At 38.3% G+C, this 25,377-nt stretch overlaps 2 protein-coding genes across 3 annotated transcripts in view; both read right to left on the reverse strand.

The window, feature by feature from the left end:
* eea1 (early endosome antigen 1) overlaps positions 1-3,281 on the reverse strand; it is a 24,007-nt gene extending 20,726 nt beyond the window's left edge. Inside the window, exon 1 of the mRNA XM_058387902.1 lies at positions 188-3,281. Within this exon, the coding sequence (XP_058243885.1) occupies positions 188-211 (24 nt within the window). The 5' untranslated portion in view covers positions 212-3,281. The remainder of the gene's footprint in view (positions 1-187) is intronic.
* A 141-nt stretch (positions 3,282-3,422) lies between these two features.
* Positions 3,423-25,186, reverse strand: nudt4a (nudix (nucleoside diphosphate linked moiety X)-type motif 4a). Of its 2 annotated transcripts, XM_058387910.1 has the most exons (5): positions 24,679-25,179; positions 10,622-10,732; positions 5,905-5,949; positions 5,614-5,698; positions 3,423-4,065 (listed from the first exon to the last, which is right to left on the reverse strand). In XM_058387910.1, exons 1-5 carry the CDS (start codon positions 24,802-24,804, stop codon positions 3,860-3,862), a joined length of 573 nt encoding a protein of 190 aa, XP_058243893.1. In that variant the 5' UTR covers positions 24,805-25,179; the 3' UTR covers positions 3,423-3,859. The 2 variants fall into 2 exon arrangements, with proteins under 2 accessions (XP_058243893.1, XP_058243894.1); XM_058387911.1 differs by lacking the exon at positions 5,905-5,949 and having other exon boundaries at positions 24,679-25,186.
* Between the last annotated feature and the right edge of the window lie 191 nt (positions 25,187-25,377).

Genomic DNA, 25,377 nt, shown 5'->3' on the forward strand with positions numbered 1-25,377 from the left:
ATTTAGAACTCTAACTAAACATAAATATAATATACAAATAACACATGGCTAATAAACAGGCTTGATAATGTCCCATTGCCCAGTGAAGGCCTGGCAGGCTGAAGGCGCGAGCTGCTAGCTAACCCGCTAGCTTACCATAACGGAACCACTGATAGAGCAACAGTACAGCGTTCACCGTTTGTCTTACCATCTGTAAGATTCGTCTGAGCATATTGTAAGTTCTTCTTTTTTGCCTTCAGCTAAAGAAAAGCAGATGTGGCGACCTGTGGCAGATGTTAGCTGTGTGTGTGTGTGTGTGTGTGTTTGATGTTGACACCTGCACAGAGAGCAGCGTCCAACCACTACATCACATAAGGCAGGGTTGCCAGATTGTACTCACAAATCCATATTTCAATTCTTTGGAAATAACTCCAATACTGACAAAAGTTTTGGGACGCCGCTCGAAAACGTGTTGTTTTTCAGATGTTGGGCTCTTAGTTCCAGTGAAAGGAAGTCTTATTGCTTCAGCATACCAAGACATTTTGGACAATTCCATGCTCCCAACTTTTGAACAGTTTGGGGTTGACACCTTCCTGTTCCAACATGACTGTGCACCAGTGCACAAAGCAAGGTCCATAAAGACATGGATGAGTGAGTTTGGTGTGGAGGAACTTGACTGGCCTGCACAGAGTCCTGACCTCAACCTGATAGAACACCTTTGGGATGAATTAGAGAGGAGACTGTGAGCAAGACATTAGTGCCTGACCTCACAAATGTGCTTCTAGAAGAATGGTCAAACACCTGAATTCAATGATTTGGAGGGGTGTCCCAAAACTTTTGGCAATATAGTGTATGACAGAATAAAAGATTACCAAGAAACTATAATGAGTGTAAAAATATATAAGCATGTGGTGTTTTAAAAACTGCAAAAATAATCATATAATATAATATATAATATTCTGTGATGGACTGGTGACCTGTCCAGGGTGTACCCCTGCCTTTCACCCAGTGTGTGCTGGGATAGGCTCCAGCAGATCCCGTGACCCTAATTAGGAATAAAGCGGGTATAGAAGATGGATGGAGAATAGAATAGAATAAAAAATTAAAAAGGAGTTTTTTAAGTTTTTTCACACACACACATTGTTTGGATCTGACTGACAAGTGCAATAATATCTGCCTCAGACTGATCTGACATCTTTGAAATGTTTTGGTGTAAGGGGGCCTTGTCTAAATTCACCATGTATTTTGAGGACAAAGCCGGTTGCATACATTTAGAAATCACACATGGCACTAAAGAGAAGCTGAAAAATGACAAGTTGGATGGGAATTCCAGCACAGGCATGTTTTCCCATGTTAAGGCATCTGCTTGGGAAATAGCCATCAAGCAGATCTATAATCTATATATCTCAGCCTTAGCATGTGGAAAATGAGAACTTTTATTAAGCAGTATTGCCTTCATCAAAAACCTTTGCTGTATTTCTGAATGAGAAAATATCATAAGAAGAGCTCACTGTTCTCTCTGTCCAGTACAGTGGCAATGAATTTGAGGTATGATAACAAGGAGGTCCTGAGCCCTGAGAATGTAGGGCACCAGCTGCAGGACTAGGGTATGTATCGGGACTTTGTCATTAAGCACCCAATGGTACTTCTCATTTAAGTTTTTGCCTACAAATTGCCCTCGAGCCAGCCCCCTGCCCTTCATCATTCCCTCTTCTCGTCATTCCCTACTATTAGTGATCTCCAAAAAACACAAATTTACAAAAATACAGTTGACCTAGTTTCTTTTTCTTCATGCAGTAGAATTGACTATTTTGACTTTGTGTTCACATGGCCCAGGTATATTTGACTTGAATAAAAAATAAATATTATAGGCATTCACTATATAGATCCTTTATGAAAAAAGTGTCAGCAGCTTTTTTTTTTTATCATCAGATAAAAGAATGTCCATAACCACCAAATTTGTTGTTTATCCATTTAAAGCTAAAGAAATTCAAATCTAGTGTCAGAAATGACATGAATGAAATAGACTGTAATACATTAGAGTCGAGGAGTTTCAGTATTAGGGATGAACAAAACCTTCTGTAGTTTTTTAAAAACTACTTCATCTGGCAACCCAGGTGGGCGGGCCAGTGTAGGTACAGAGGGGATCTGAAACAGTGTGGTCACTGAGGTTAGGATTTAGAGCCAAGCACATTAAATATAATTGTTTTTAATTTTGGACTTTCACCCAAAGGAGGACTTTATCCACACTAAATTTTGTATACTTATGATCCATTACGTTACACCAAAGCCATTCGTGAGCGCCCTTCACACAGTATGCACAAATCAACACACTAGTGCCCCCTACTGGTCAGGAGTTTCCTACTGAAAAATACAGCTCTGACTGACTGACTATGAAAACACAGGCTGAGTCGCTTGTTAGATGGTCTTTAGCAGTTTTAAAGTATTTTACAGCTCCTAATTGTATAGACTGATTTTAAATGTTCCTCTAATTCATCCATCTATCCATTTATGAAGCTGATAATATACACAGACCAGGCATAACATTATGACCACCCGCCTAATATTGTGTTGGTCCCCCTTTTGCTGCTAAAACAGCCCTGACCCGTCATCCAATGCGTATTCTAACACCTAAAACCAGCATTAACGTCTTCAGCAATTTGAGCAACAGCAGCTCGTCTGTTGGATCGGATCACACGGTCCAGCCTTCTCTTCCCAAATGCAACAATGAGCCTTGGCCGCCCATGACCCTGTCACCGGTTCACCACTGTTCTTTCTTTGGACCACTGTAGACCGGGAACACCCCACAAGAGCTGCAGTTTTGTAGATGTTCTGATCCTGTCGTCTAGCCATCACAATTTGGACCTTGTCAAACTCACTCAAATCCTTACACTTGCCCATTTTTCCTGCTTCTAACACATCAACTTTGAGGACAAAATGTTCCCTTGTTGCCTAATATATTCCACCCACTAACAGGTGCCATGATGAGGAGATAATCAGTGTTATTGACACTTTACCTGTCACTGCTTATAATGTTATGCCTGATCAGTGTGTGTATATATTATATATATGTATTACATATATATATATGTATATAATACATACATATATGTATTAAATGCTCCAAGCAGGTTATGGTTTTAGTAAAAAATATATAAGAAATGGCATATGAAACTAAAAAAAAACATTATGTAAGGTTCCTGTACAGGAATGCAGACTTGCACTGCTTAACAGAGAGAGTTCATGTTAGACTGCATTTCAGTCATGAAATGATGACAAATAAAGCTGTCAAAATCACATCACACCATGCTTGATGTCTCACTGCAAGGGCGTTGGCATGCTTAGTAATAGAGTTATTCACTCCGTCAGACACTCAGGTCTTTTGTTTTAAATTACTGTAGGGCTTTTAAACATATTTAAGTAAAAAATAAACAACAAACCCAGAAAATGAATCCTTTTTTTAGGGGGGTGGATTTCATTGTGAATTTTTACATCAAGTATTGCACAGTATTTTGCCATTGCTAAAGATGCTTTAGCTTCATGTCGAAACGTTCTTTAAATCACTGCAACCTATGAATAAATAACACTAAAAATCCATAAGTAATTTATCAATTATTTAAAAAGGTGCTCCAAATGTCCACTATCTTCACAATAGCCTTCATTCAAAGCTCAATCCTATCTTTGTTCAGCTGTAGGAAAGAAATAGCTCAAAAAGCTCTATACACACTATGTTCTAAACTTGTGAGTCAAAGGCACAATCTTCTTTAAGCGTTTGGCTTCTCAACATTAGAAAAACTATTAAGAATAGAAATGCTGCATGCAAAAGTAGTCCTTTTCCAGTCCTTTCTGTGTGGCTCAAAGCTGCCCCCTGTCGGCAGTTCTATCTGTGGAATCGGGGCAGACTGCAGTCATGTGAGGTGGTCTGATGGAGAGGTGCGTTATCGCCTTGGCCTGTCGGCTCCTGAGTGTTTCCGTTAGTGGAGCCACAGCGAGGTGTGAGTCTGCGTAGGTACTCGGCATGGACGGGCTTATGGCACTGCAGCACCCGGATCGCCTCGTCGATCTTAAACCACTTTCTCTTGCGACCTGTTGGGGACATTGGAAAATGCAGTTATACTTTAGCATTTACATAACAATAAGAAGAACTGTATTACTATTAAATAGTCTTTTTATAAACAAAACAAAACAAAACAAAAAACCTCGAACACTACAACCATAGTTGAATATGATTTATTACATATTATATATCTAATATGTTTAGTTACTGTGTATATAGTAATTATGCACTTATAATTATGCTATAATAGCACATTTGCTAAAGGAGTGTTAAAAGCTGTTGTCTTATTAAATCAAAAAGCCCAGAAACAAGAGAATTGGTGATGTCCTGGCAGTCCTGTAATGCAGAGTCAGATAATGTGTCTGGGTTGCTGCCTTCTTCATTTGCAAGAATCTGGAACCAGGCATTAACCCTGACATTTGATTTATGACAAGTAAATGTTTCCGGTTATTTATGGCACAATTTATTTCTTACATTTATTTTATAATCTCCCTCACCAACACCCACCCAGGCAGCTCATGTGAAGCATGCTGCCAGCGTCTCTGTGTGTATTGGGGGTATAATGCCCTATTTGGCAGCCGTCCGTCCGGGCAGAGGGATCAAGAGAGGCCAGGGAGAGGGACAGGGAGAGAGAGAGAGAGAGAGAGAGAGAGAGAGAGAGAGAGAGAGAGCAAAGTGTGGAGTGTGGTGACGCTGACTGGAAAACAACTGTGGCACACCTCCTGCCAAACAAACTTGACGCTATTTATACTGCTGCAGCGAATGAAGGATTACCAGGTTTTCTCTTTCCACACCATCTACAAATAGTTTAAGTTTGAATTACACTGTATGTGGGCAAACGGTTATTTATATAGTGCCACCCCAATAGCAAGCTAGCTGGAACTAAAACACACATAAGGTCTTAGAGAACATTGCATAAAAGCATGTTTTTCCCCGCAGATTATAACACTGCAGTCAAGCCGTGACCAGAAATCAGACCAGACCAAGCTCTAAACTCCAGCCACGAAAACCAAGTACGTGGGCTTTATCATCATTTCAGCACAAGCACTGATAAACTCTGCAGCTCTCAGACATGCTGGGTCACTACAGCTGATAGTGGACAGAGTAGCTTTGGTGATCAAAATGCACTAAAATTGCACACAATTCCACATACCTGCACCTAATACTCATATTATATTCATACCACATTAGTACCTGTATTCATATACGATATTTAATATTGTCTATACATTTTCCCCTTTCCCACCTGTACAGTTAAATTAAATTTTTACTATTTTCAGTCTATTTTGATTCTATTTTTATGACATAGACAGCTGAGAAAGCATTTCAGTGCATGTCATACAGTGTAGGACTGTGTATGTGACCAATAATATGAATCTGAACTGATCACATGCATATGGCATAAGGAAACAGACAACTACAAAGTCTGAAAAGACGGAACAAGGAACTAAATATGTTGTGAAAGTAACCTGTACTCAATCAGAAACACAATAAACCAGAACGTCTCTCATAGCAGGCTTTAGCAGGGAGAACATGCGTAAGGTAACTGTTGTGTTTCCGGTTGTGTGTTAACCCACCAATATTAACAGAGTCCTCCCAGTCCTCCAGCGTCTCTGTAACCGTCAGTACATACACATACGTTCGATGTTTGCTGTCTTGGTTCTGTCGAGGGAAGAAAAAAAAAGCTGTTACCATAATAAAAAGCTACACAAATAACACCGGTAAACATGTGATATAATAGCACTATGTACATCATCATTAACATACAGTATCAAACCCATTAGCTTCCATTTGTCATTTTAACCAGCTGCGTGTTAGCAGAGATCAAATTAATATCTGACCTTATGTAATACTGTTCGGCATCTTACCTCAAAAACCCCCAGTAATCTGCCAAGTGTGCCCCTTACACCAGCCTGTGAAGTCGTGGAAAAAATAGACAGGAAAAAATAAATGAGGTATGCCCAAAGGAAGACGGAAAAAAACCCCACATCTGTACTCTGAACTAGCACTGAAGGTTATGCAATGTGTCTATTGACTATTTTAGCATTTTCAGCAAAATAAATTGTGAATGATGATGATGAATGTACATATCATACACCCAAGTACAAAACCACTGTCCACTCTCCTGTCCTATGCGGTGGAAAAGGTTTTAACCTCCAGTCATGAGTGCACTGCTTATTACACTTAAAGGAGATATATGGCTCTGGCTCTGACATATAAGAGGTGTCCGATCACAGTGTATTAAAATGAGGATGGGTATACAGATCTGCTGGAGCTGAGCCAAATCTCTTGACCCCTGCAGCCAAAACGCTTGGCCTCTGCTCTCTGACGTATGAGGCATTAGCCATATATATTTCCACAGCACAGACAAGATTCCAGCATGTTCATATGAGACCAGCGTGCCTTCCCTTGAATACTGTGAAATATCCTAAAGCAAGCTTGGGTTACTCTGTCTGTCACTCCCCCCCGCAGAGCACTCGGACCAATCAGGCTCATGGCTTGACTCACTTTATATTGAGTATACAATTTATATACAAGACATTATATTTAGTATAGAATGCTTTGTTGCATAAGCAGCAGTAACCATATGAACATTTCTCTAGGAAAACTCAATGTGCGCTTCTGTTCCACGTCTGTTTCCATTATCGATGCTTTTAATTTGCTGGTCAATAAATATGTTCCAGACAACCTTGTTGGACCTCCATCCAGAGAGTCGGTGTGAACAATAATAGCTTTCGCTCTGCAGTGATCACAAAGAGGAGTGCTGGAACCAGATCAAATTTCTGAGGTGTTTTTCAATCAGCACTTTTAAACCCTATCATCTGACTTCTTGCTTTTAAGAGCACATCATCACGTCCCAGAAACACAAAATATTAAAGGCACAAATATCATAACTCATGTTCCATCTCGGACACAGCTCTAGAGAGTTGTACGGGAATGCTATAGCTCACGTAGCCCTACAGGCTGTTTCTGGATATCTTAAGAGCATCTAACACAAATGGGGTTAAAGGTCTTCAGGCAATAAGTAAGCTACCATTATTTATGCATAATATATATATATGGAGTAATTATATGAAGTTTAAATAAAGACATTTAATTCAAGGTATATAGGGATAGGGATGTTCTGGCAACTTAAGTCCAAGTTACATTAATATTTACATGGGGAAAATTCTACATATTTACAGATACGTTAATCATCTCTACATGCTTAATACGATTTTCTGGGTTCACCATTCATTTCATGCAAATTTCCATGTCTCTGATATTACCATACTTTTCTTAAGTAAAGAGCATCTAGGCAAATGACTTTAAACACAAACATGTGCCTTTAAGCACAAAAAGAGGTGTCTGTGGGGGAATAAATAAAAATGCTGACTGAAGGACATGTTTTTTTTCTCCTTTGTAATATAACATAACAAAAGCAGGAGAATGAAAAATGAAAATTATCATTAATTTGAAGCGCTGAAGAAAAAGAAAATTTTTTATATATATATATATATATATATATATATATATATATATATAAACAGTATAATATATAATAATTAACAGTGTCATATTTAAGTATTTAATATGCATCAAACACCGTTCCTCAGAGTCCTTGAGTACACATACAGCCCAAAGCACGATTTATTGTGTTACATATTGTGGTTATATCAAACTGTAAGCCAGTGAGCTGGACTTTATATACTGCTGTCTCCTTATGATGATTTCACATAAGATCAGAAGTATCTCAGTTTTATGTAAACTCCATCCCTGCATGTCTAACACTTGTGTAAGTTTTGAACATGAATAAGTCTGTAGTAATATCTAATTCTGATGTGGACAATTTCAAATCCTTTACTTAACATTACTCAACTCTATGGATATATATATACTACCGCTCAAAAGTTTGGGATCACTCAAAAAATTTATTGTTTTCCAAGGAAACACACACATTTAGAGATAATAGAAATAATGATTTTGATGGAAATGATGAAAGCTTTCTTCAAACTTTGCCTTCATCATAAAAACCACCTTCTGCAGCAATTACAGCCTGTGCATTCTAGCTGTCAATTTTTCAAGATAATCTGATAATATTTCACCCCATGTTTCCTGGAGCATCTCCCACAAGATGGATTGGTTGATGGAGTCTTCCTCCGTAGCTGAAATCAAACTAAAATATGCAAGTGATCCCAAAATTTTGAGCGGCAGTGTATATCTATATGTATATATATGTATATATATATATATATATATACATACACATACACACACACACACACACACCATAGGCTTTTACGGTAAGACATTTTTGTACTTGGCAAGTATAAATGAAACAAGGAATTGTTCTTCATGTCCAACATATTGATAATTTGTTTGAGACACTCCACTCATGGCTGTGCATTTTTGTCTGGTTTGCTTAATGCTCAATATAACTTGGAAAATTTTTGATACAAGAGTTTCCCAAAAGCATCACAACATAAAGCTTACTGCAAATTTTTGGGGAAAATGGAAAATAAGCCAATATAAAATAATAATAATAATAATTAAGAGCGTTTGTACTCTTGTATTTTTGCATTCCATCAAGTCCCATTTGTTTACGTATAGATATAACCATGCTGATGGTTGTTGGTTAAAATTGGATTTTTGACTACGACAGTAAACACACAAGCTTCAGTCTTCAGACTGATGATGCAACCTGAAGGATGTGTCATCACTGTTGGTTATATTATCGTTAAAAGAGATGGATATAGACTCATGACATTTGGCCTGACATTAATTGCATTGAACAGTCTAATCAAAGGTGACTGCTAAGCTTTCAGTGACAGGACAGACTTCTCATTTCTTTATATAGCCAAATATGTACCAGGTTTAGCATTCCTGTGAAGTAATTACTCATCTCTACAGGTCTTGTAATAGCAGCACCATAGCATGGGTGTGCAGGGTCAGCCATGATACAGCACCCCTGGAGCATAGAGGATTAGGTGCCTTGGTCAGGGTAGCATAATAATGATCACTTGTAGATTGTTCTATATATTTAAGCTAACATCTAGACATTTTATGTGAACAATTGTGTAGTGTTTATCTTTACTCAAGATCACTTCAAGATGAGCTATTCCTGTAGTGCCCTGTGGAGGTAATTGGTGGTCAATGACAGTTAAATAATTCTATCGACTATACCTAATGTTTGTGCAATTGTTGCTTTTCTCCCAAATGTAGTCTACACAGGTGAAACCCAGGGCTCAAACCAAGAGTAGATATTCAGAGCTACTATTTAAACAAACAATATAACCTGGGCACATATGGACAACAAGAAACATAGGTCAGGCAAATGTTCCAATACTTCTGATCATGTGAAAAATGAAAAATGTCCTCAACATATCCAGATGTAAATATCAGGATCAGAATTTGATCTCAAACCCAAATGTCTTCAGTGCATGGGCCGAATGGACCTTGCCATTCCAGTACTTTAAGAGAAAGCTGTATGTGGGCTTGCAAACACCAGCTGTGCTCAAACTCCCAGCCATAGAGACAGCATCATCATCCTAACTTAAACTTGGGTCATGGAGAAAGTACAATAACTTCTGATTCAATTGCACCACTCAGGAGGCTTGCTTCTTGTTATTTACAGACTCCGTCTCTTGTCTTTATGAAACATATATTAAGTCATCGTGTTTAAGAAGTTAGTACATGTGCACAGAAAGCCTATGCTCAGAATTTCATTACTCTACAAATGATGGAGCAGCCACTCACATATATTCTCACAGCATGCTGCTAAACCTGCAACACTCACATAGAGGCGCTCACTGGACACTGAAAGTGACTTCTTCATGCTTGTTTAAGGAAATGTTTTCTTCCATGCTGGAGAGACCCACGGTAACAGGATACTAACTCCAAATGTCGTCTCTATGTCTCATAGTTGTCAACAGTTGGCAGAGGCCCCTTGAGGCAGCCTTTCAATACACTCCAACATCATGACATCTACAGCCTTTCATTAGAAACTCCAAAGCAATTAGCAGTACAGTTACGGAGACTTAAAACAAAGAGGCACAAGGGGAAGGGACACTCAGTGGGTGTTAAGGATAATTACTGGTGATTAATTTATTAATAGCACCAGGTTTGGATTTGACCCTTTTAAACCTAAATGTTTCTCTAATGGTTCTGAAGGTGTGAGCAAAAGTATGGAAAGGAATGCAGCTTGCCATGTCATATGCTTAGCTCCAAGTAGTCATGGCTGTGGTCAATGTTGTAGTATTCTGTTACGATAACACACACTTACGAAAACTAGAAGAACCAAGCTGCCAACAAGTATGCAACATGAAGTCAGTAATATAGCCGGAATATTCTTGGGAATATGAACCTATCCAATTTTAGTCCAAGACAAATACTAATGCCTTGGCGCCAGTTTAGATTTCTACATTCCAATCACGTTTACACACGGCAATAAACAAGGAAATGTGATACTGACAGGCTCTGAAATGGTATTTGGACTGAGAAAGGAAAATGGTTTTGGCAGCATGTCACTGGAGTTTATGGATATACAAGACGTTAATTAGCCATCACACTCTTTTTATGATTGAGTTCAAAGGACTGACCGCTTACCTCTTCATAGACCTCTCGTACAGCAGTTCCACCTGGCTCTTCCTCTGGCTCCATCCCACCTCCTGGAACGATCCACTGATCCGGGTGCCGGCTGCTGCTCACGAGCAACACCTAATCACCCACAACACACAAATACAGGATGAGTCCAGTCAGCAAGCTGTAAAGCATACCATAATGACCATATTATCACATTATCGTGATGATATAACTAATGGCACCCGTGAACTGAGCACATTCATACATTGAATGAGAGATATCAGCTTCAAGCTTTTCATTTTTTAGTTTAGGGCACTAGAAAAAAAGGAAGAGAGAGAGAGAGGGTTTATGTAGGTTATTTATAAAGGTAGTAAACATACAAGGTTCTCCATTCAAGTCTACTGGTGGAAAAATTTCGGAGACGTTTCAGTCAGAATGGATCCTGAGCTCTATCAATCATATTGAAACACCCCTGTATGGATCAAATTGGAATTTTGTGTATCATTACACTCAATCTTTCCATTAAATTTGCATAATGTTAGTGTTGTTATGAACTACCCGGACTGATAGTGAAAACATTTGCATAGTGTGTCTTTTGTCACACTGTCAAGAGAGAAAGATTCAGGGTCATGCTTCATTAACATGAAAGAATGGGTGTGTCAGAGTGTGTCATTTAGGAAAAGGAAAACAAGTCAATAAATAAAAACGACACACTTCCTCATCCAGAACTCTTGAAATTTCTTGATTCGTGTCTGCTGAGTCACTTTTTACACTTTTTTACTATTTACAATGGCTTTGGGCAAATGAGGCAAAGGTACAAAATGTTACAGATTATTTCACTTATTCTCACCACTTATTTTAGAGATTTGACCCTCTCTGTGTTCAGACCTGTTTAAACTGTTGTCTTACAGTACTTCAGTTTCATTGTCCACTGAGTTTAGCATATGCTCTATTATTTACAATTAGTTTACTATAACACAAAATTAAAAAAAAACATTATTTCGATGGCTTTAAAGTCACTGATGTGGGAATCACATTACAAAATAAATGAATTTTTTAAAAAATTATACAGATTTTAAAGCATGATTTCATTCGTCACTATAGCCTAAGACAACAATCATTACTCTCTCCCTCTTTAATGGATAAGTTCGGCTTCCCTCATTCCCGTCTCTCTGTGTTCTATTCTTGTCTTTCTATACTGGGCCTACCGGTCATTTCCACACTCTAACAAGGAGCTAAAATCATCTGTGTAATGTAGCCAGTCTGGGATACAGTGATTCACTGTTTCCCCACATACAAGGGATACCTTGGTGCTGTGCCCAAATATATTGACTGGAGTCCAATTGCCTTTTTTATTTTAAAAGGGGGGGGGCATTTTGATTATTTATCCACTTCTAGAACAAAAAACAACGAACCTTGTTTCTAATTAGGCTGTGAAATGAACATTGTTAGGGGGAGGAGGAAGAGAGAGAGACTCCTAAAGTTTGCTTCCAACCTCCAATAAAGGAAAAACCATAGAAAAAGCCCCATAAACCTACTTATAAAACCAACACTGTCTCCTCAACCCTGAGGTTCAGCACATTAAGTCAAATCAAATTAACTTGACTGCTCACAGCATCAACAATAAACAAAGTCATACTGGATTTACATAAGTTACGCTGTATATACAACCATTTACTTTAGATCATCCAACATACAGACATATTCGCTTCTTTGTCGTGAACACCGACACTCTGCATACTGCTTCGTAGATATTAACATATCTAGCACTCATCACCGGACGAATATGAGGACATCTATGGTTTTTCCCAGCTCTAACGAATAAGAGAGAACTGGACAGAACTGGTAAAATACTAAGATTTCCTATTAATACTTAGCTTAATTTCCCTATGATTGGTTGATTTATTGCTAGTTGGTACAACGTCCGGTTCGGCTACTAAACATTGTTGCATTAGCAGTCTGCTTGTGTTAACTCACAGTACAATTAGACATGCCAAGACCTCATTACATGACTTTCAATCTCAGAATTGCAGACCAGTTCACGCTACATGACTTGGGCTCCCTAAGTCCAGCTTTCTCAGTGAAATAAACATGAGAGTTGTCCATCATGTAACTTTTTCTCTATTTTGTACACCACTTTACCCTGTGACATCAAATGTTGCATCATGAATTCTTCCTGAAGCAATCCATGAAACATGCTAAGTTCTCTTATTACAATTTTTCTTGTGTTTCTCTTTTTCAGTTAATAAGGCCAAAAAGGCACTATAACCGATAAACTGCAACACAAATGTCCTATCACCCAAAATCTCCTTACAAATAAGTTTAATGACATTTTTTTTTTTACACAAAGCTTTCCCTTTCAGCATGAATTCAACATTTATCTTCCTTAAATAACACGAGTACTGTTAAAGACTTATAAATAATTAATAACTCCTTCCCATCAATTAGATTTGAGACTGTTGTCTGTTGTATGAAGACACAACCTACACTCCAGCCTTCCCACCACTGATCCTTTTATCCTTTAGCACATTACTGCTGCTTTGTCACGCTTGCACTCCAACTACCTTCTTATAGAAGGTAATTCAATGACTGATAAATCACTTGACACAACCCGGCTTTGGGTGACAGCAATTAAATCCATTACATGAGCCGATGTGCAACTGTGTTATGTGTAACGTGTCACGCGCAATCATGCAATGTGAAAACCAGAAGCTACCCTATGCATGCCACCGAGAACAAAATACTTTATACATATCTATCTATCTATCTATCTATCTATCTATCTATCTATCTATCTATCTATCTAGGCATTTCCTTTTGCAAAAGTAGCTCGATAGTGTTTGTCTCCCCGCAGACAGCTGGAGGGGGGGAATCATTAAATTCCATCAAATAGCCTCGAACAATAAATCAACGAGAACAACAACAAGAAAAATCCATATAATTGGACATAAACAGATAGCTGTGCTGTCATATACCCCTTTCTGAGCTACTGTCCCTCGTACATTAACAAGTTCTACAATTACAACTCAAGGGTTTAAAAGAAGAAAGTGTTTATAGTGTGAGGTCAGGGGGATAAATGCTGTCACAGCCTGGCGCAGTGTGTGACTACTCTACTAGACATGTGTGCTAGACACGTCGCTGGACTGAAACCGGTACCTTAGGAAAGTTGAAGCCACAACCCATCGACATACTCGGAATTCCTTTGTGTTGAGTGCAACTTAAGCAAATGACATCCGTGAATGCTTTCTTGCTCGACTTTCATGTTCTGAATGTTTACTACAGATAGTGAAATCATTTATTCAAATGAATGCCTCAGGACATGGCGCATATTGTTTTAAAGACTGAATTGAGGTTTAACGCATTGCTGTCACTAACTAGGTTCACTGCCATAAACACAACTAGGGATACAGTCTTACAGATACATGTATTGGGTATCAAGTGTGATGTCATGCTTATTTACTGATATGAATGCTCTGTAAGATTTAAATGCTGTACTTATAGCTGCACAGAAGAGGGTTTCCAGAGGAAAACCAAATCCATTCTCTTCCGCTACTCGATTTGCGTTAACTAATGTGACTTGCTGACATTAAGTGACTGAACACAGAAGCGTACACTATAAACGAGCACTATATCAACCAGGGCAATGTAAACAGCATTAAATAAATTGCTCTGTGATCAATACCAAGTACGTATTTCAGTATTAGTATTGACAAGTACTGAAAAGCGCACACAGTCTGAAAACAAACCCCAGTGTATTCCCTCGCTTCAAATTTTGCTTTGCTTCCATAAAACAGCAAACTATCAAGTGAACTTCAATTGTTCTCTTAAAACCACTTCCTGTGTCATTCTAACCAGATATTTCATTGAACTGCTGAACTGGCATGCGTTCAGAAGCGAATGCTGGAAAGCAGGGCTGTCTTCTCTGAGTAAATAAGCTGAAAAATGACAGTTCAAACCAAACTGCAAACCGCACAGACACCCGGGTTTACAAAGCCATTGGAACAGGAGTCGCCTCTCTGCATGAGAACAGACAGATTAACTGCACCATGGTGACCGGCACGTACACTGTGGATGAACAGTAAACACTGAACAGCGGTGTCACAGGCTTTCCCTTCGGACACCATTTGGTTTGATCAGTCACAATTTCTCAATTTCAGTGTTTGATCATTAACACCACACAAAATCACTGGCCAATTGTTACTCGTCATAAGGGCATTTAAAATACTAAAATAGTTAAAAGATAACTTCTGATATTCACTTTTTCTTTTAATCTAATAACTACAAGTGCATCCTAATGCTCTAACTGATATTTCCTTACTTCCTACATCCTGTAGCTGGAAACATGACAATCAATCAAAGCCCAGTATCTTTTAAAGACTTCATCAGTTCATTTAAAGGTGCAATACAGGAAAAATATCAAGATCTGGAAAGCATTTATGATTTGAAGCCTTGGTCTCTACCCAAGAGTATAATGTAGCTGAGGAAACACCACTGGAAGACTGTGTTCTGGTCTGGATTGCATGTTTGTATTGAATATGGCAGAAATGGGTAAGCTCACAGTATAGCCAGGTATTTCTCCTGCGAGTAAGAAAGCACTCTGTGCTTCGGGGGAAAAAACTAACAACAAGAAATGCAGTAAAACCAGAATAACCACTGCTTTTCTAATGAAGGAGTAAATTATAACTGGTGAAGCTGTATGCAGAAATAGCAACCTTGCTCCTGGACAGGTATGTAAACAAAATCTCACCACATTTTAACAAACCTTTGTTAAAGAAATCATGGAGAGACAAGATAACTTATAATTCAAGCCTCAAACCAGAAAAAGCCAACAAAAACACCCTCTTGACTTTAAACTTGTCCATTTCAGGATAGTCATCTCAATTACGAGTTCCCAGGTTATGGAATAATATCATGGCATTAGAAGTAAACAAAGTAGCACTTCTTACCTTCAACTGAGCTACACTGTTTTACACAAGCGTTTTCTTTCGAACTATTGGTTTGTTAATACTAGAACACTGACTATACAGCTCATTTGAGGAGGAAAATATACACCATAGTCGAAAACAAGGCAAGCAGAATGCTGTATTATAGATCAAGGATACATGAGAGGTCTCTAATCTGAGGTCTAGACAGAAATGTCACAATAAATGTCATAAATGTTCACTGTTAAATATCACAAGGACAAAATGACCAATATTAATAAGAAACGATGGTACAAATAAAAACATAATCAGTTAAAAAACTAAAAATGCGTCTTAAAATAAGTGTACAATTAGCTTAAAACTAGCTGCTAATGTAGCATTCATTTGGTTGACTATTAAAATTGCAAATACACTTAAATTGAGCTTACTGGGTCATTTCTAAGGGACAGTGCCTTAGTTTCTCACTGGTTTAACATCACTGACGATAAAAATATTATAGATGCAACTAGCTAACTACATTATGGCTTCATGTGTAATCAAATCTATTTTCCCTTTAACACTTACTTTGTCAGATAGCTGACTGGCATTTGTAGGAAGATTAGAGGCAGAGTACATTAATACAGGCTAAACCTTTCTTTCCTGTCAGGTTAGCTCGTGTTAGCTATTTGACCTTGTTGCTAGTTGTTAGCTAGTTGAATACTGGCAATAAATATTTATGAAAACATGTCTGGGATGAGTGGATGATTATCTTCAATTCATATTTAAAAATTAAATAAATGAATGCACATGAAAAAATATTATTTATATATCTATATAATCTGACTTCATAAAACGGTCTGTTGAAGTATGTCTGAGAAAATGCCTCTGATCTAGCTGTAAAGGCTGCTACCACAGGCTCCATTACTACTCCTCATAAGAGAATGAGAGATTTTTAAATGCAATTAATTTAATAAATCGAGTTTAGTGAATCTGTGCTGCTCACACCTAGAGTCTAGATCGTGGGCACGAGGAATGGCGTGAAGTACATGCTGTGCTATAGCTAGAGACGTGGCATATAACCTTATCGGTAGTGGATTAAGTACGAAAGTAGAAAGTAGGTGTGTTTTAGAAAGTGGAAAATGGGAGATGTGACAGAAGGTCAGACGTTCAGTGTGCCTTTTTTTTTTTTTGCCTTTCCTCCTGAGAGAAGAGAAGTGAAAAGACTGGGTAAAGGAATTCTGTCAGGGGACGGCAAGTGCTTTCATTCCAGTTCTATAAATTGCTGCTGATGGATCACTTGGTGCTTTGGCACATGGTGTAACTTGCTTCCCCTCGTCAGCCCCTCCTTCTCACAATCACATGGAGAAGATTGTGTCCTTTCATTATGCTGAACATGCTCCAAGGCTCTCACAGTGCCCCGAGTTTTAAATAATCAAGGCTGTAGTGAAACACCTCAGAATGCTTAGCTATGAATAACGAACACTTTTCGAGCTGAAGTCTCAGTGTACAGAGTGTAATAGCTTTGTGCTTACATGTGAGCACTATACTTCACACAGCCAAAATGGTAATATTGTTACAGACTACATTTTTCAGCCTGTGTCATGATATTCTATTCCTATTTACATTCACGGCATTTGGCAGACGCCGTTCTCCAGAGCCACGTACAAAAGTCTCCGTCGACGGACACACCGATACTGGTTTGCTAGGTTGTTGGAACAGGACACAGAAACACTCCCTCCATCTCTATTTTCTAGGGTGTGTTATAATTGTGCAAGCTCCACCATTACAATTTTGAAGTGAATAAATAAGATCATCCTGAATATTATGGGATGTTTCTAAAAGTAGCTGGGGGAAAAAAATGCTTTGTGGTTATTTTAATTCGGAGCTTGAAGCATCCATGTTTTGAACGTAATTCGAGAGATAAACACTGAGCAGACTAAACACACTCTCAAGGACATTCATTCGATTCCAAAATAACGCCTGTGGAGAACAAATTTAGGCCGAATGACACTGAAACACGATGAGCTAGGTCTTAGAGCGAACATGCAAACATGTTTCTTGCAAAGAATAGACTCTAGGCTAAAAACAGTGAAATTATTTTGGTGTCTTCGGCCTTGCACAAGTATTCAAACACCCTGAATGCGGTTTAGACTTTTTAAAAATGAATCTCTGTCCTAATGAGGAAATAAATTGCACATTCAAAATGTTAGATGTATAAAACTAAAATTAAACAATAACAATCCAGATCGTGTGGATAAAATTAAAGGGAGCAAATACTTATGCACGGCACTGAATCTGTAGTTTTCAAGACCCCCATCTTCTAATTAATTAGATTTGGAAAAGAAATTGTGATTGTTGAAAAAGAAAAAAAGAGGCAGGAACTCTACATTACTGAAGAAGTGACCAATTAAATTCGCTTATTCTTAAATACATAAAATGATCCTCGAGCCATGAGTTACAGCTCATAGTATCTGCTTACAACTAGCATTAAAACATTTCTGCTATTCTGTGCTGATGTGAAATCTCGCACGTCTTGTTGCTGAACACATGACGAGTGAGAAGGTTTGTTTTCTTCCCCATTCAAGTGAAAGGAAGTGCAATCTTGCACAGGAGGGTGCAAGTTATTCAGTTTCCTCTTCAACTTTCTCCTAATCGAAGATGTCTATGTGAGATCCGTTCAGCATGCACTCACCATCCTCTTTATTAGGAATGCACATTCTGACTCATGCAATTAATGCAATAGATAAAAATAAATCTTGCAGATACAGGTCAAGAGCTTCAGATACTGTCCACATCAGAATGGTGTAAAAATGTGACCACAGTTACTTTAATCACTGTGCTGCTGATGTTGCTTTTGTTGATCTCCAGCGAATTTCACGTGTGACAGTTTACACAGTATAGTGCACAAAAAAAAAACCCACAAACCCATCCGGGTGGCATCCATTGGCAGTTCTATGGGTGTAAACTGATGAAAGAGTGTAAAGGAGAATCTTAGACTGGTTCAGAGAGAAGAACGCTACGGTAACTCAAATTACCAGTCTTTATAAACACAACACATCAAACCATGAGGGGAATAGGCTTCAGCAACATCAGGTTTCACAGGAATCCGAGGCTACAGTGGACACAGGATAACTGATAGAAAGTATTGTGCTGCTCAGATAATGATTGGTGCTTAAAGTACTGTTTATTACAAGACAGATGAGAATGAAGTGAAAACTCAGCAGTGGGCTCACACCCATCTCCCAGTAGCCATCACACTCTTCACCAGCAGCTAAACACAGTCAAGATACTCTACACACAGAAACCCAACCGTATCCTGACTAATATTATACTTATGGCAATACAATAATTCAATTCTTTATACTAAGTGATAATGTCTGATAAGTTTAATTCAATCACCAGTGCACTGATAGAAAGGAAAGTCCTTTAAAACTAATAAACAAAACACTAAAGCATAAAATAATCGGTGTTTACGTATATTTGCAATGCACTCAAATCGTTATGTTTAAACTCTTTGATTTTTTACCTTATATTGTATAGAGCAGTGGTTTTCAATGCAGGGTTTTTATATTTATTGTGTTACAGTGGTGTAGGCCACAACCTACCATTACCAAAGATACTATATACACATCACTGAATTCATAGACCTCATAATTTATTTAATGTTTTGACCGGCCAGGTAATGAATTAAAAACCGCTGTAAACAATGGTAACTTGGTGTTCTGGTGTTAAATGTATAGCTCTTGAGGAAATAAAAAGCTCCATGTCTCTGATAAATAGACAAAAAAAAAATCACTCCACAAATTTGAATACTATTTGAATAGTCTGACTATTTTCATCAAATAAATCTCTACAGCGGGTGTTTACAAAGTCTATTTTAAGTTACCAAGGTCCCTCGCTGCAAAATGTTTGAAAACCTGCGTTATAGAGAGACTGGCTCTGTGCACTTTTGTATGTATGGATTCACAGACAGACGTATTGGAGTGAATGGGATTCCAGTAGTATATCATTCTGCCATGTACACTTGACCATTGCCTGACATGCCTCTATGAAAATAACACGGCTTTAAAGCTCTGCTATGTAATGTGATATACTTGACATACACCATGAAAAAGATGTACACTGTAATGCCAAAGGTTTGTGACCATCACAGTGGGAAGCAGATACCTGAATAGAATGTCTTTGTATATTGTAGCATTTCAGTTTCCCTTCTCTGGAACTAAGCCCAAATCTGACCAGCATGACGATGCCCGTGTGAACAAAGCAAGCTCCGTTAAGACACAGATTGAGTGGCCTGCACAGAGCCATGACCTCAACCCTACTGAACACTTTTAGGATGAATGTGAATGCTGACTGCACCCCAGACCTCCTCACCCTACATCAGTGCCTGACTTAACTAAAGCTTTCGTGGCTGAATGAGCACAAATCCCCACAGCCACACTACACAATCTAGTGGAAATCCGTCAGAGAAGAGAGGATGTAGATATAACAGCAAATAAGGGAGCACATGTTCAAAATGCACATATAGGTGTGAGGGGAAGATATCCTCAAGTCTTTAGATGTTTAGTGTATCTCAGGGTGTTTGCTGGGAGATCATGTATACTAAGGGCTTATATGAGGACGTATATATGTCAAATTGTCTGTGGTGTCTGAAAAGAAAGGAACTACTAGGAGTTAAACTACACATATGGAAATGAAACTGACATTGGATTCAGTATTTAAGGTTTTTCTTCTTTCTTCTTAATCGTTTATTTCTGTGTATATATGTGTATATGCGCGCACACACACACACACTCACTCACACACATATAAATTTTACATTTTATATTGTGTGTGTTGTATCTTGTTACTGACTCAGCTGCTATAACAAGAATTACCCGCATGGGATCAATAAAATATGTCTGTCTATCTATCTATCTATCTATCTATCTATCTATCTATCTATCTATAAGGGTCTATCTTCTTGGTACTAGCATTGGGTTTGGACTTTGGGAGATATCCCATATATCTGTATGTGGCTGATATGCCAGGGTATATATTTGAGTGTATATCAGGATTAGTTTATATAAAATGTTAGTTTATCAAGGTGTAGATCACATGCTTCATGATATTACATATCACATGTATCAGAGTGTATATCAGAGTGTGTGTATATCAGAGTGTGTGTATATCAGAGTGTATACAGGAGTATGTGTATATCAGAGTGTGTGTATATCAGAGTGTATACAGGAGTATGTGTATATCAGAGTGTATACAGGAGTATGTGTATATCAGAGTGTGTGTATATCAGAGTGTATACAGGAGTATGTGTATATCAGAGTGTGTGTATATCAGAGTGTATACAGGAGTATGTGTATATCAGAGTGTATATAGGAGTATGTGTATATCAGAGTGTGTATATAGGAGTATGTGTATATCAGAGTGTGTATATAGGAGTATGTGTATATCAGAGTGTGTATATAGGAGTATGTGTATATCAGAGTGTGTATATAGGAGTATGTGTATATCAGAGTGTGTGTATATCAGAGTGTATACAGGAGTGTGTGTATATCAGAGTGTGTGTATATCAGAGTGTATACATCAGAGTGTGTGTATATCAGAGTGTGTATATAGGAGTATGTGTATATCAGAGTGTGTATATAGGAGTATGTGTATATCAGAGTGTGTGTATATCAGAGTGTATACAGGAGTATGTGTATATCAGAGTGTATATCAGAGTGTGTGTATATCAGAGTGTGTGTATATCAGAGTGTGTGTATATCAGAGTGTGTGTATATCAGAGTGTGTGTATATCAGAGTGTGTGTATATCAGAGTGTGTGTATATCAGAGTGTGTATATATCAGAGTGTGTATATATCAGAGTGTGTGTATCAGAGTGTGTGTATATCAGAGTGTGTGTATATCAGAGTGTGTGTATATCAGAGTGTGTGTATATCAGAGTGTGTGTATATCAGAGTGTGTGTATATCAGAGTGTGTGTATATCAGTGTGTGTGTATCAGAGTGTGTATATATCAGAGTGTGTGTATATCAGAGTGTGTATATATCAGAGTGTGTATATATCAGAGTGTGTGTATATCAGAGTGTGTGTATATCAGAGTGTGTGTATATCAGAGTGTGTGTATATATCAGAGTGTGTGTATATCAGAGTGTGTGTATATATCAGAGTGTGTATATCAGTGTGTGTGTATATCAGTGTGTGTGTATATCAGTGTGTGTGTATATCAGTGTGTGTGTATCAGAGTGTGTATATATCAGAGTGTGTATATATCAGAGTGTGTGTATATCAGAGTGTGTGTATATCAGTGTGTGTGTATATCAGTGTGTGTGTATATCAGAGTGTGTGTATATCAGAGTGTGTGTATATCAGTGTGTGTGTATATCAGTGTGTGTGTATATCAGTGTGTGTGTATATCAGAGTGTGTATATATCAGAGTGTGTATATATCAGAGTGTGTGTATATATCAGAGTGTGTGTATATATCAGAGTGTGTGTATATATCAGAGTGTGTGTATATCAGAGTGTGTGTATATCAGAGTGTGTATATATCAGAGTGTGTGTATATCAGAGTGTGTGTATATCAGAGTGTGTGTATATCAGAGTGTGTGTATATCAGAGTGTGTGTATATCAGAGTGTGTGTATATCAGAGTGTGTATATATCAGAGTGTGTGTATATCAGAGTGTGTGTATATCAGAGTGTGTGTATATCAGAGTGTGTGTATATCAGAGTGTGTGTATATCAGAGTGTGTGTATATCAGAGTGTGTGTATATCAGAGTGTGTGTATATCAGAGTGTGTATATATCAGAGTGTGTGTATATCAGAGTGTGTATATATCAGAGTGTGTGTATATCAGAGTGTGTGTATATCAGTGTGTGTGTATATCAGTGTGTGTGTATCAGAGTGTGTATATATCAGAGTGTGTGTATATCAGAGTGTGTGTATATATCAGAGTGTGTATATATCAGAGTGTGTGTATATCAGAGTGTGTGTATATCAGAGTGTGTGTATATCAGTGTGTGTGTATATCAGAGTGTGTGTATATCAGAGTGTGTGTATATCAGAGTGTGTGTATATCAGAGTGTGTGTATATCAGTGTGTGTGTATATCAGTGTGTGTATATATCAGAGTGTGTGTATATCAGAGTGTGTGTATATCAGAGTGTGTGTATATCAGAGTGTGTGTATATCAGAGTGTGTGTATATCAGAGTGTGTGTATATCAGAGTGTGTGTATATCAGAGTGTGTGTATATATCAGAGTGTGTATATCAGTGTGTGTGTATATCAGTGTGTGTGTATATCAGTGTGTGTGTATCAGAGTGTGTATATATCAGAGTGTGTATATATCAGTGTGTGTATATCAGAGTGTGTGTATATCAGAGTGTGTGTATATCAGTGTGTGTGTATATCAGTGTGTGTGTATATCAGAGTGTGTGTATATCAGAGTGTGTGTATATCAGTGTGTGTGTATATCAGTGTGTGTGTATATCAGTGTGTGTGTATATCAGTGTGTGTGTATATCAGAGTGTGTGTATATCAGAGTGTGTGTATATCAGAGTGTGTATATATCAGAGTGTGTATATATCAGAGTGTGTATATATCAGAGTGTGTGTATCAGAGTGTGTGTATATCAGAGTGTGTGTATATCAGAGTGTGTGTATATCAGAGTGTGTGTATATCAGAGTGTGTATATCAGAGTGTGTGTATATCAGAGTGTGTGTATATCAGAGTGTGTGTATATCAGAGTGTGTATATCAGAGTGTGTATATCAGAGTGTGTGTATATCAGAGTGTGTATATATCAGAGTGTGTGTATCAGAGTGTGTGTATATCAGAGTGTGTGTATATCAGAGTGTGTATATATCAGAGTGTGTGTATATCAGTGTGTGTATATCAGTGTGTGTGTATCAGAGTGTGTATATATCAGAGTGTGTGTATATCAGAGTGTGTGTGTATATCAGAGTGTGTATATATCAGAGTGTGTATATATCAGAGTGTGTGTATCAGAGTGTGTGTATCAGAGTGTGTGTATCAGAGTGTGTGTATATCAGAGTGTGTGTATATATCAGAGTGTGTGTATATATCAGAGTGTGTGTATATATCAGAGTGTGTGTATATATCAGTGTGTATATATCAGAGTGTGTGTATATCAGAGTGTGTGTATCAGAGTGTGTGTATATCAGAGTGTGTGTATATCAGAGTGTGTGTATATATCAGAGTGTGTATATATCAGAGTGTGTGTATATCAGTGTGTGTGTATATCAGTGTGTGTGTATCAGAGTGTGTATATATCAGAGTGTGTGTATATCAGAGTGTGTGTATATCAGAGTGTGTATATATCAGAGTGTGTGTATATCAGAGTGTGTGTATCAGAGTGTGTATATATCAGAGTGTGTGTATATCAGAGTGTGTATATCAGTGTGTGTGTATATCAGTGTGTGTGTATATCAGTGTGTGTGTATATCAGTGTGTGTGTATCAGAGTGTGTATATATCAGAGTGTGTGTATATCAGAGTGTGTGTATATCAGAGTGTGTATATATCAGAGTGTGTGTATATCAGAGTGTGTGTATATCAGAGTGTGTGTATATCAGAGTGTGTGTATATCAGAGTGTGTGTATATCAGAGTGTGTGTATATCAGAGTGTGTATATATCAGAGTGTGTATATATCAGAGTGTGTGTATATCAGAGTGTGTATATCAGAGTGTGTGTATATCAGAGTGTGTGTATATCAGAGTGTGTATATATCAGAGTGTGTGTATCAGAGTGTGTGTATATCAGAGTGTGTATATATCAGAGTGTGTGTATATCAGAGTGTGTGTATATCAGAGTGTGTGTATATCAGAGTGTGTGTATCAGAGTGTGTGTATATCAGAGTGTGTGTATATCAGAGTGTGTGTATATCAGAGTGTGTGTATATCAGTGTGTGTATATATCAGAGTGTGTGTATATCAGTGTGTGTGTATATCAGTGTGTGTGTATCAGAGTGTGTATATATCAGAGTGTGTATATATCAGAGTGTGTGTATATCAGAGTGTGTGTATATCAGAGTATCAGAGTGTATATTAAGAAAATCGCAAGTATCTGGACGTTAATGGTTTGGAAAGACAGAAGAGCTGAACTCACTAAGTGCAGGAAAATCGGTCATTAATCACAAAACACAGAGTTGACCACACATCCTACCTCGTCTTCTCGGTCGTTCTTGAAGCACAAACACGCAGCTCGTTTTTTAAAGCCTTCTCCGTCGTACGTCCTCGTCTGATTGGGCTTGAACTTCATCATGTATTCCAGATCACTGAGATTCTCCATACGCAGAAGAAAACTGTTCTCTCCTATGTGGATTTCCGCCGAGTTTTCCTCTCAGACCAGTGAAACAAACTTGCCCCCGAATACTCGGGGGTCTTCATGCACTGTGTATCTCTTAAGCTTCACGCTGAAAAAGAATCCTCGTGCTCTTGGTCTCTTCCTCACCATGGTGGCTCTTGTCGGAGCTCCGCGCGCATCATGTCCGACTGCGCTCTTCGCACTTTACTCACTGTTCCTCCTGCACGCACTGCGCAGACGCGCTCACGGGGACTGGGACACGCACGGAGCGGACTTCTGAAAATCTGAACGACCAGTGAAATGCACTGGGAGATGAGCAAACAATCGTGCATGAGGAAATCAAGGTAGGCGTGCGCTGGAGAGAGTAGCGGGCGACACCAAATCGTTTAAAGGACAAGCTGCGACTTTTAATAGCAGGGATTTTTTGTAATAGATTTTTAGCGCTTCTCTGGCGACATCTAGTGTCGATTTCTCGCACTGCAACGGATTTTTTGTACCTGAGTGCACGTCGTCCAAATGTAACCCTGCAGACAGCTGATTAGGGGAGAACAGAAAAAC

The sequence above is a fragment of the Hemibagrus wyckioides genome, linkage group LG04 (genome assembly GCF_019097595.1).
Source record: "Hemibagrus wyckioides isolate EC202008001 linkage group LG04, SWU_Hwy_1.0, whole genome shotgun sequence".
Classification (NCBI taxonomy): domain Eukaryota; kingdom Metazoa; phylum Chordata; class Actinopteri; order Siluriformes; family Bagridae; genus Hemibagrus; species Hemibagrus wyckioides.

What these genes read in the sequence shown, in the direction of transcription:
- nudt4a (XM_058387910.1), bottom strand. Translation starts at nt 24,804, where the DNA reads ATGGAGAATCTCAGTGATCTGGAATACATGATGAAGTTCAAGCCCAAT. An exon ending in GATTACTGGGGGTTTTTGAG is followed by an intron (nt 5,699 to 5,904) that starts GTAAGATGCCGA and finishes TTCCCTCGACAG; the next exon opens with AACCAAGACAGCAAACATCG. An exon ending in GGAGGACTCTGTTAATATTG is followed by an intron (nt 4,066 to 5,613) that starts GTGGGTTAACAC and finishes TGTCCCCAACAG; the next exon opens with GTCGCAAGAGAAAGTGGTTT.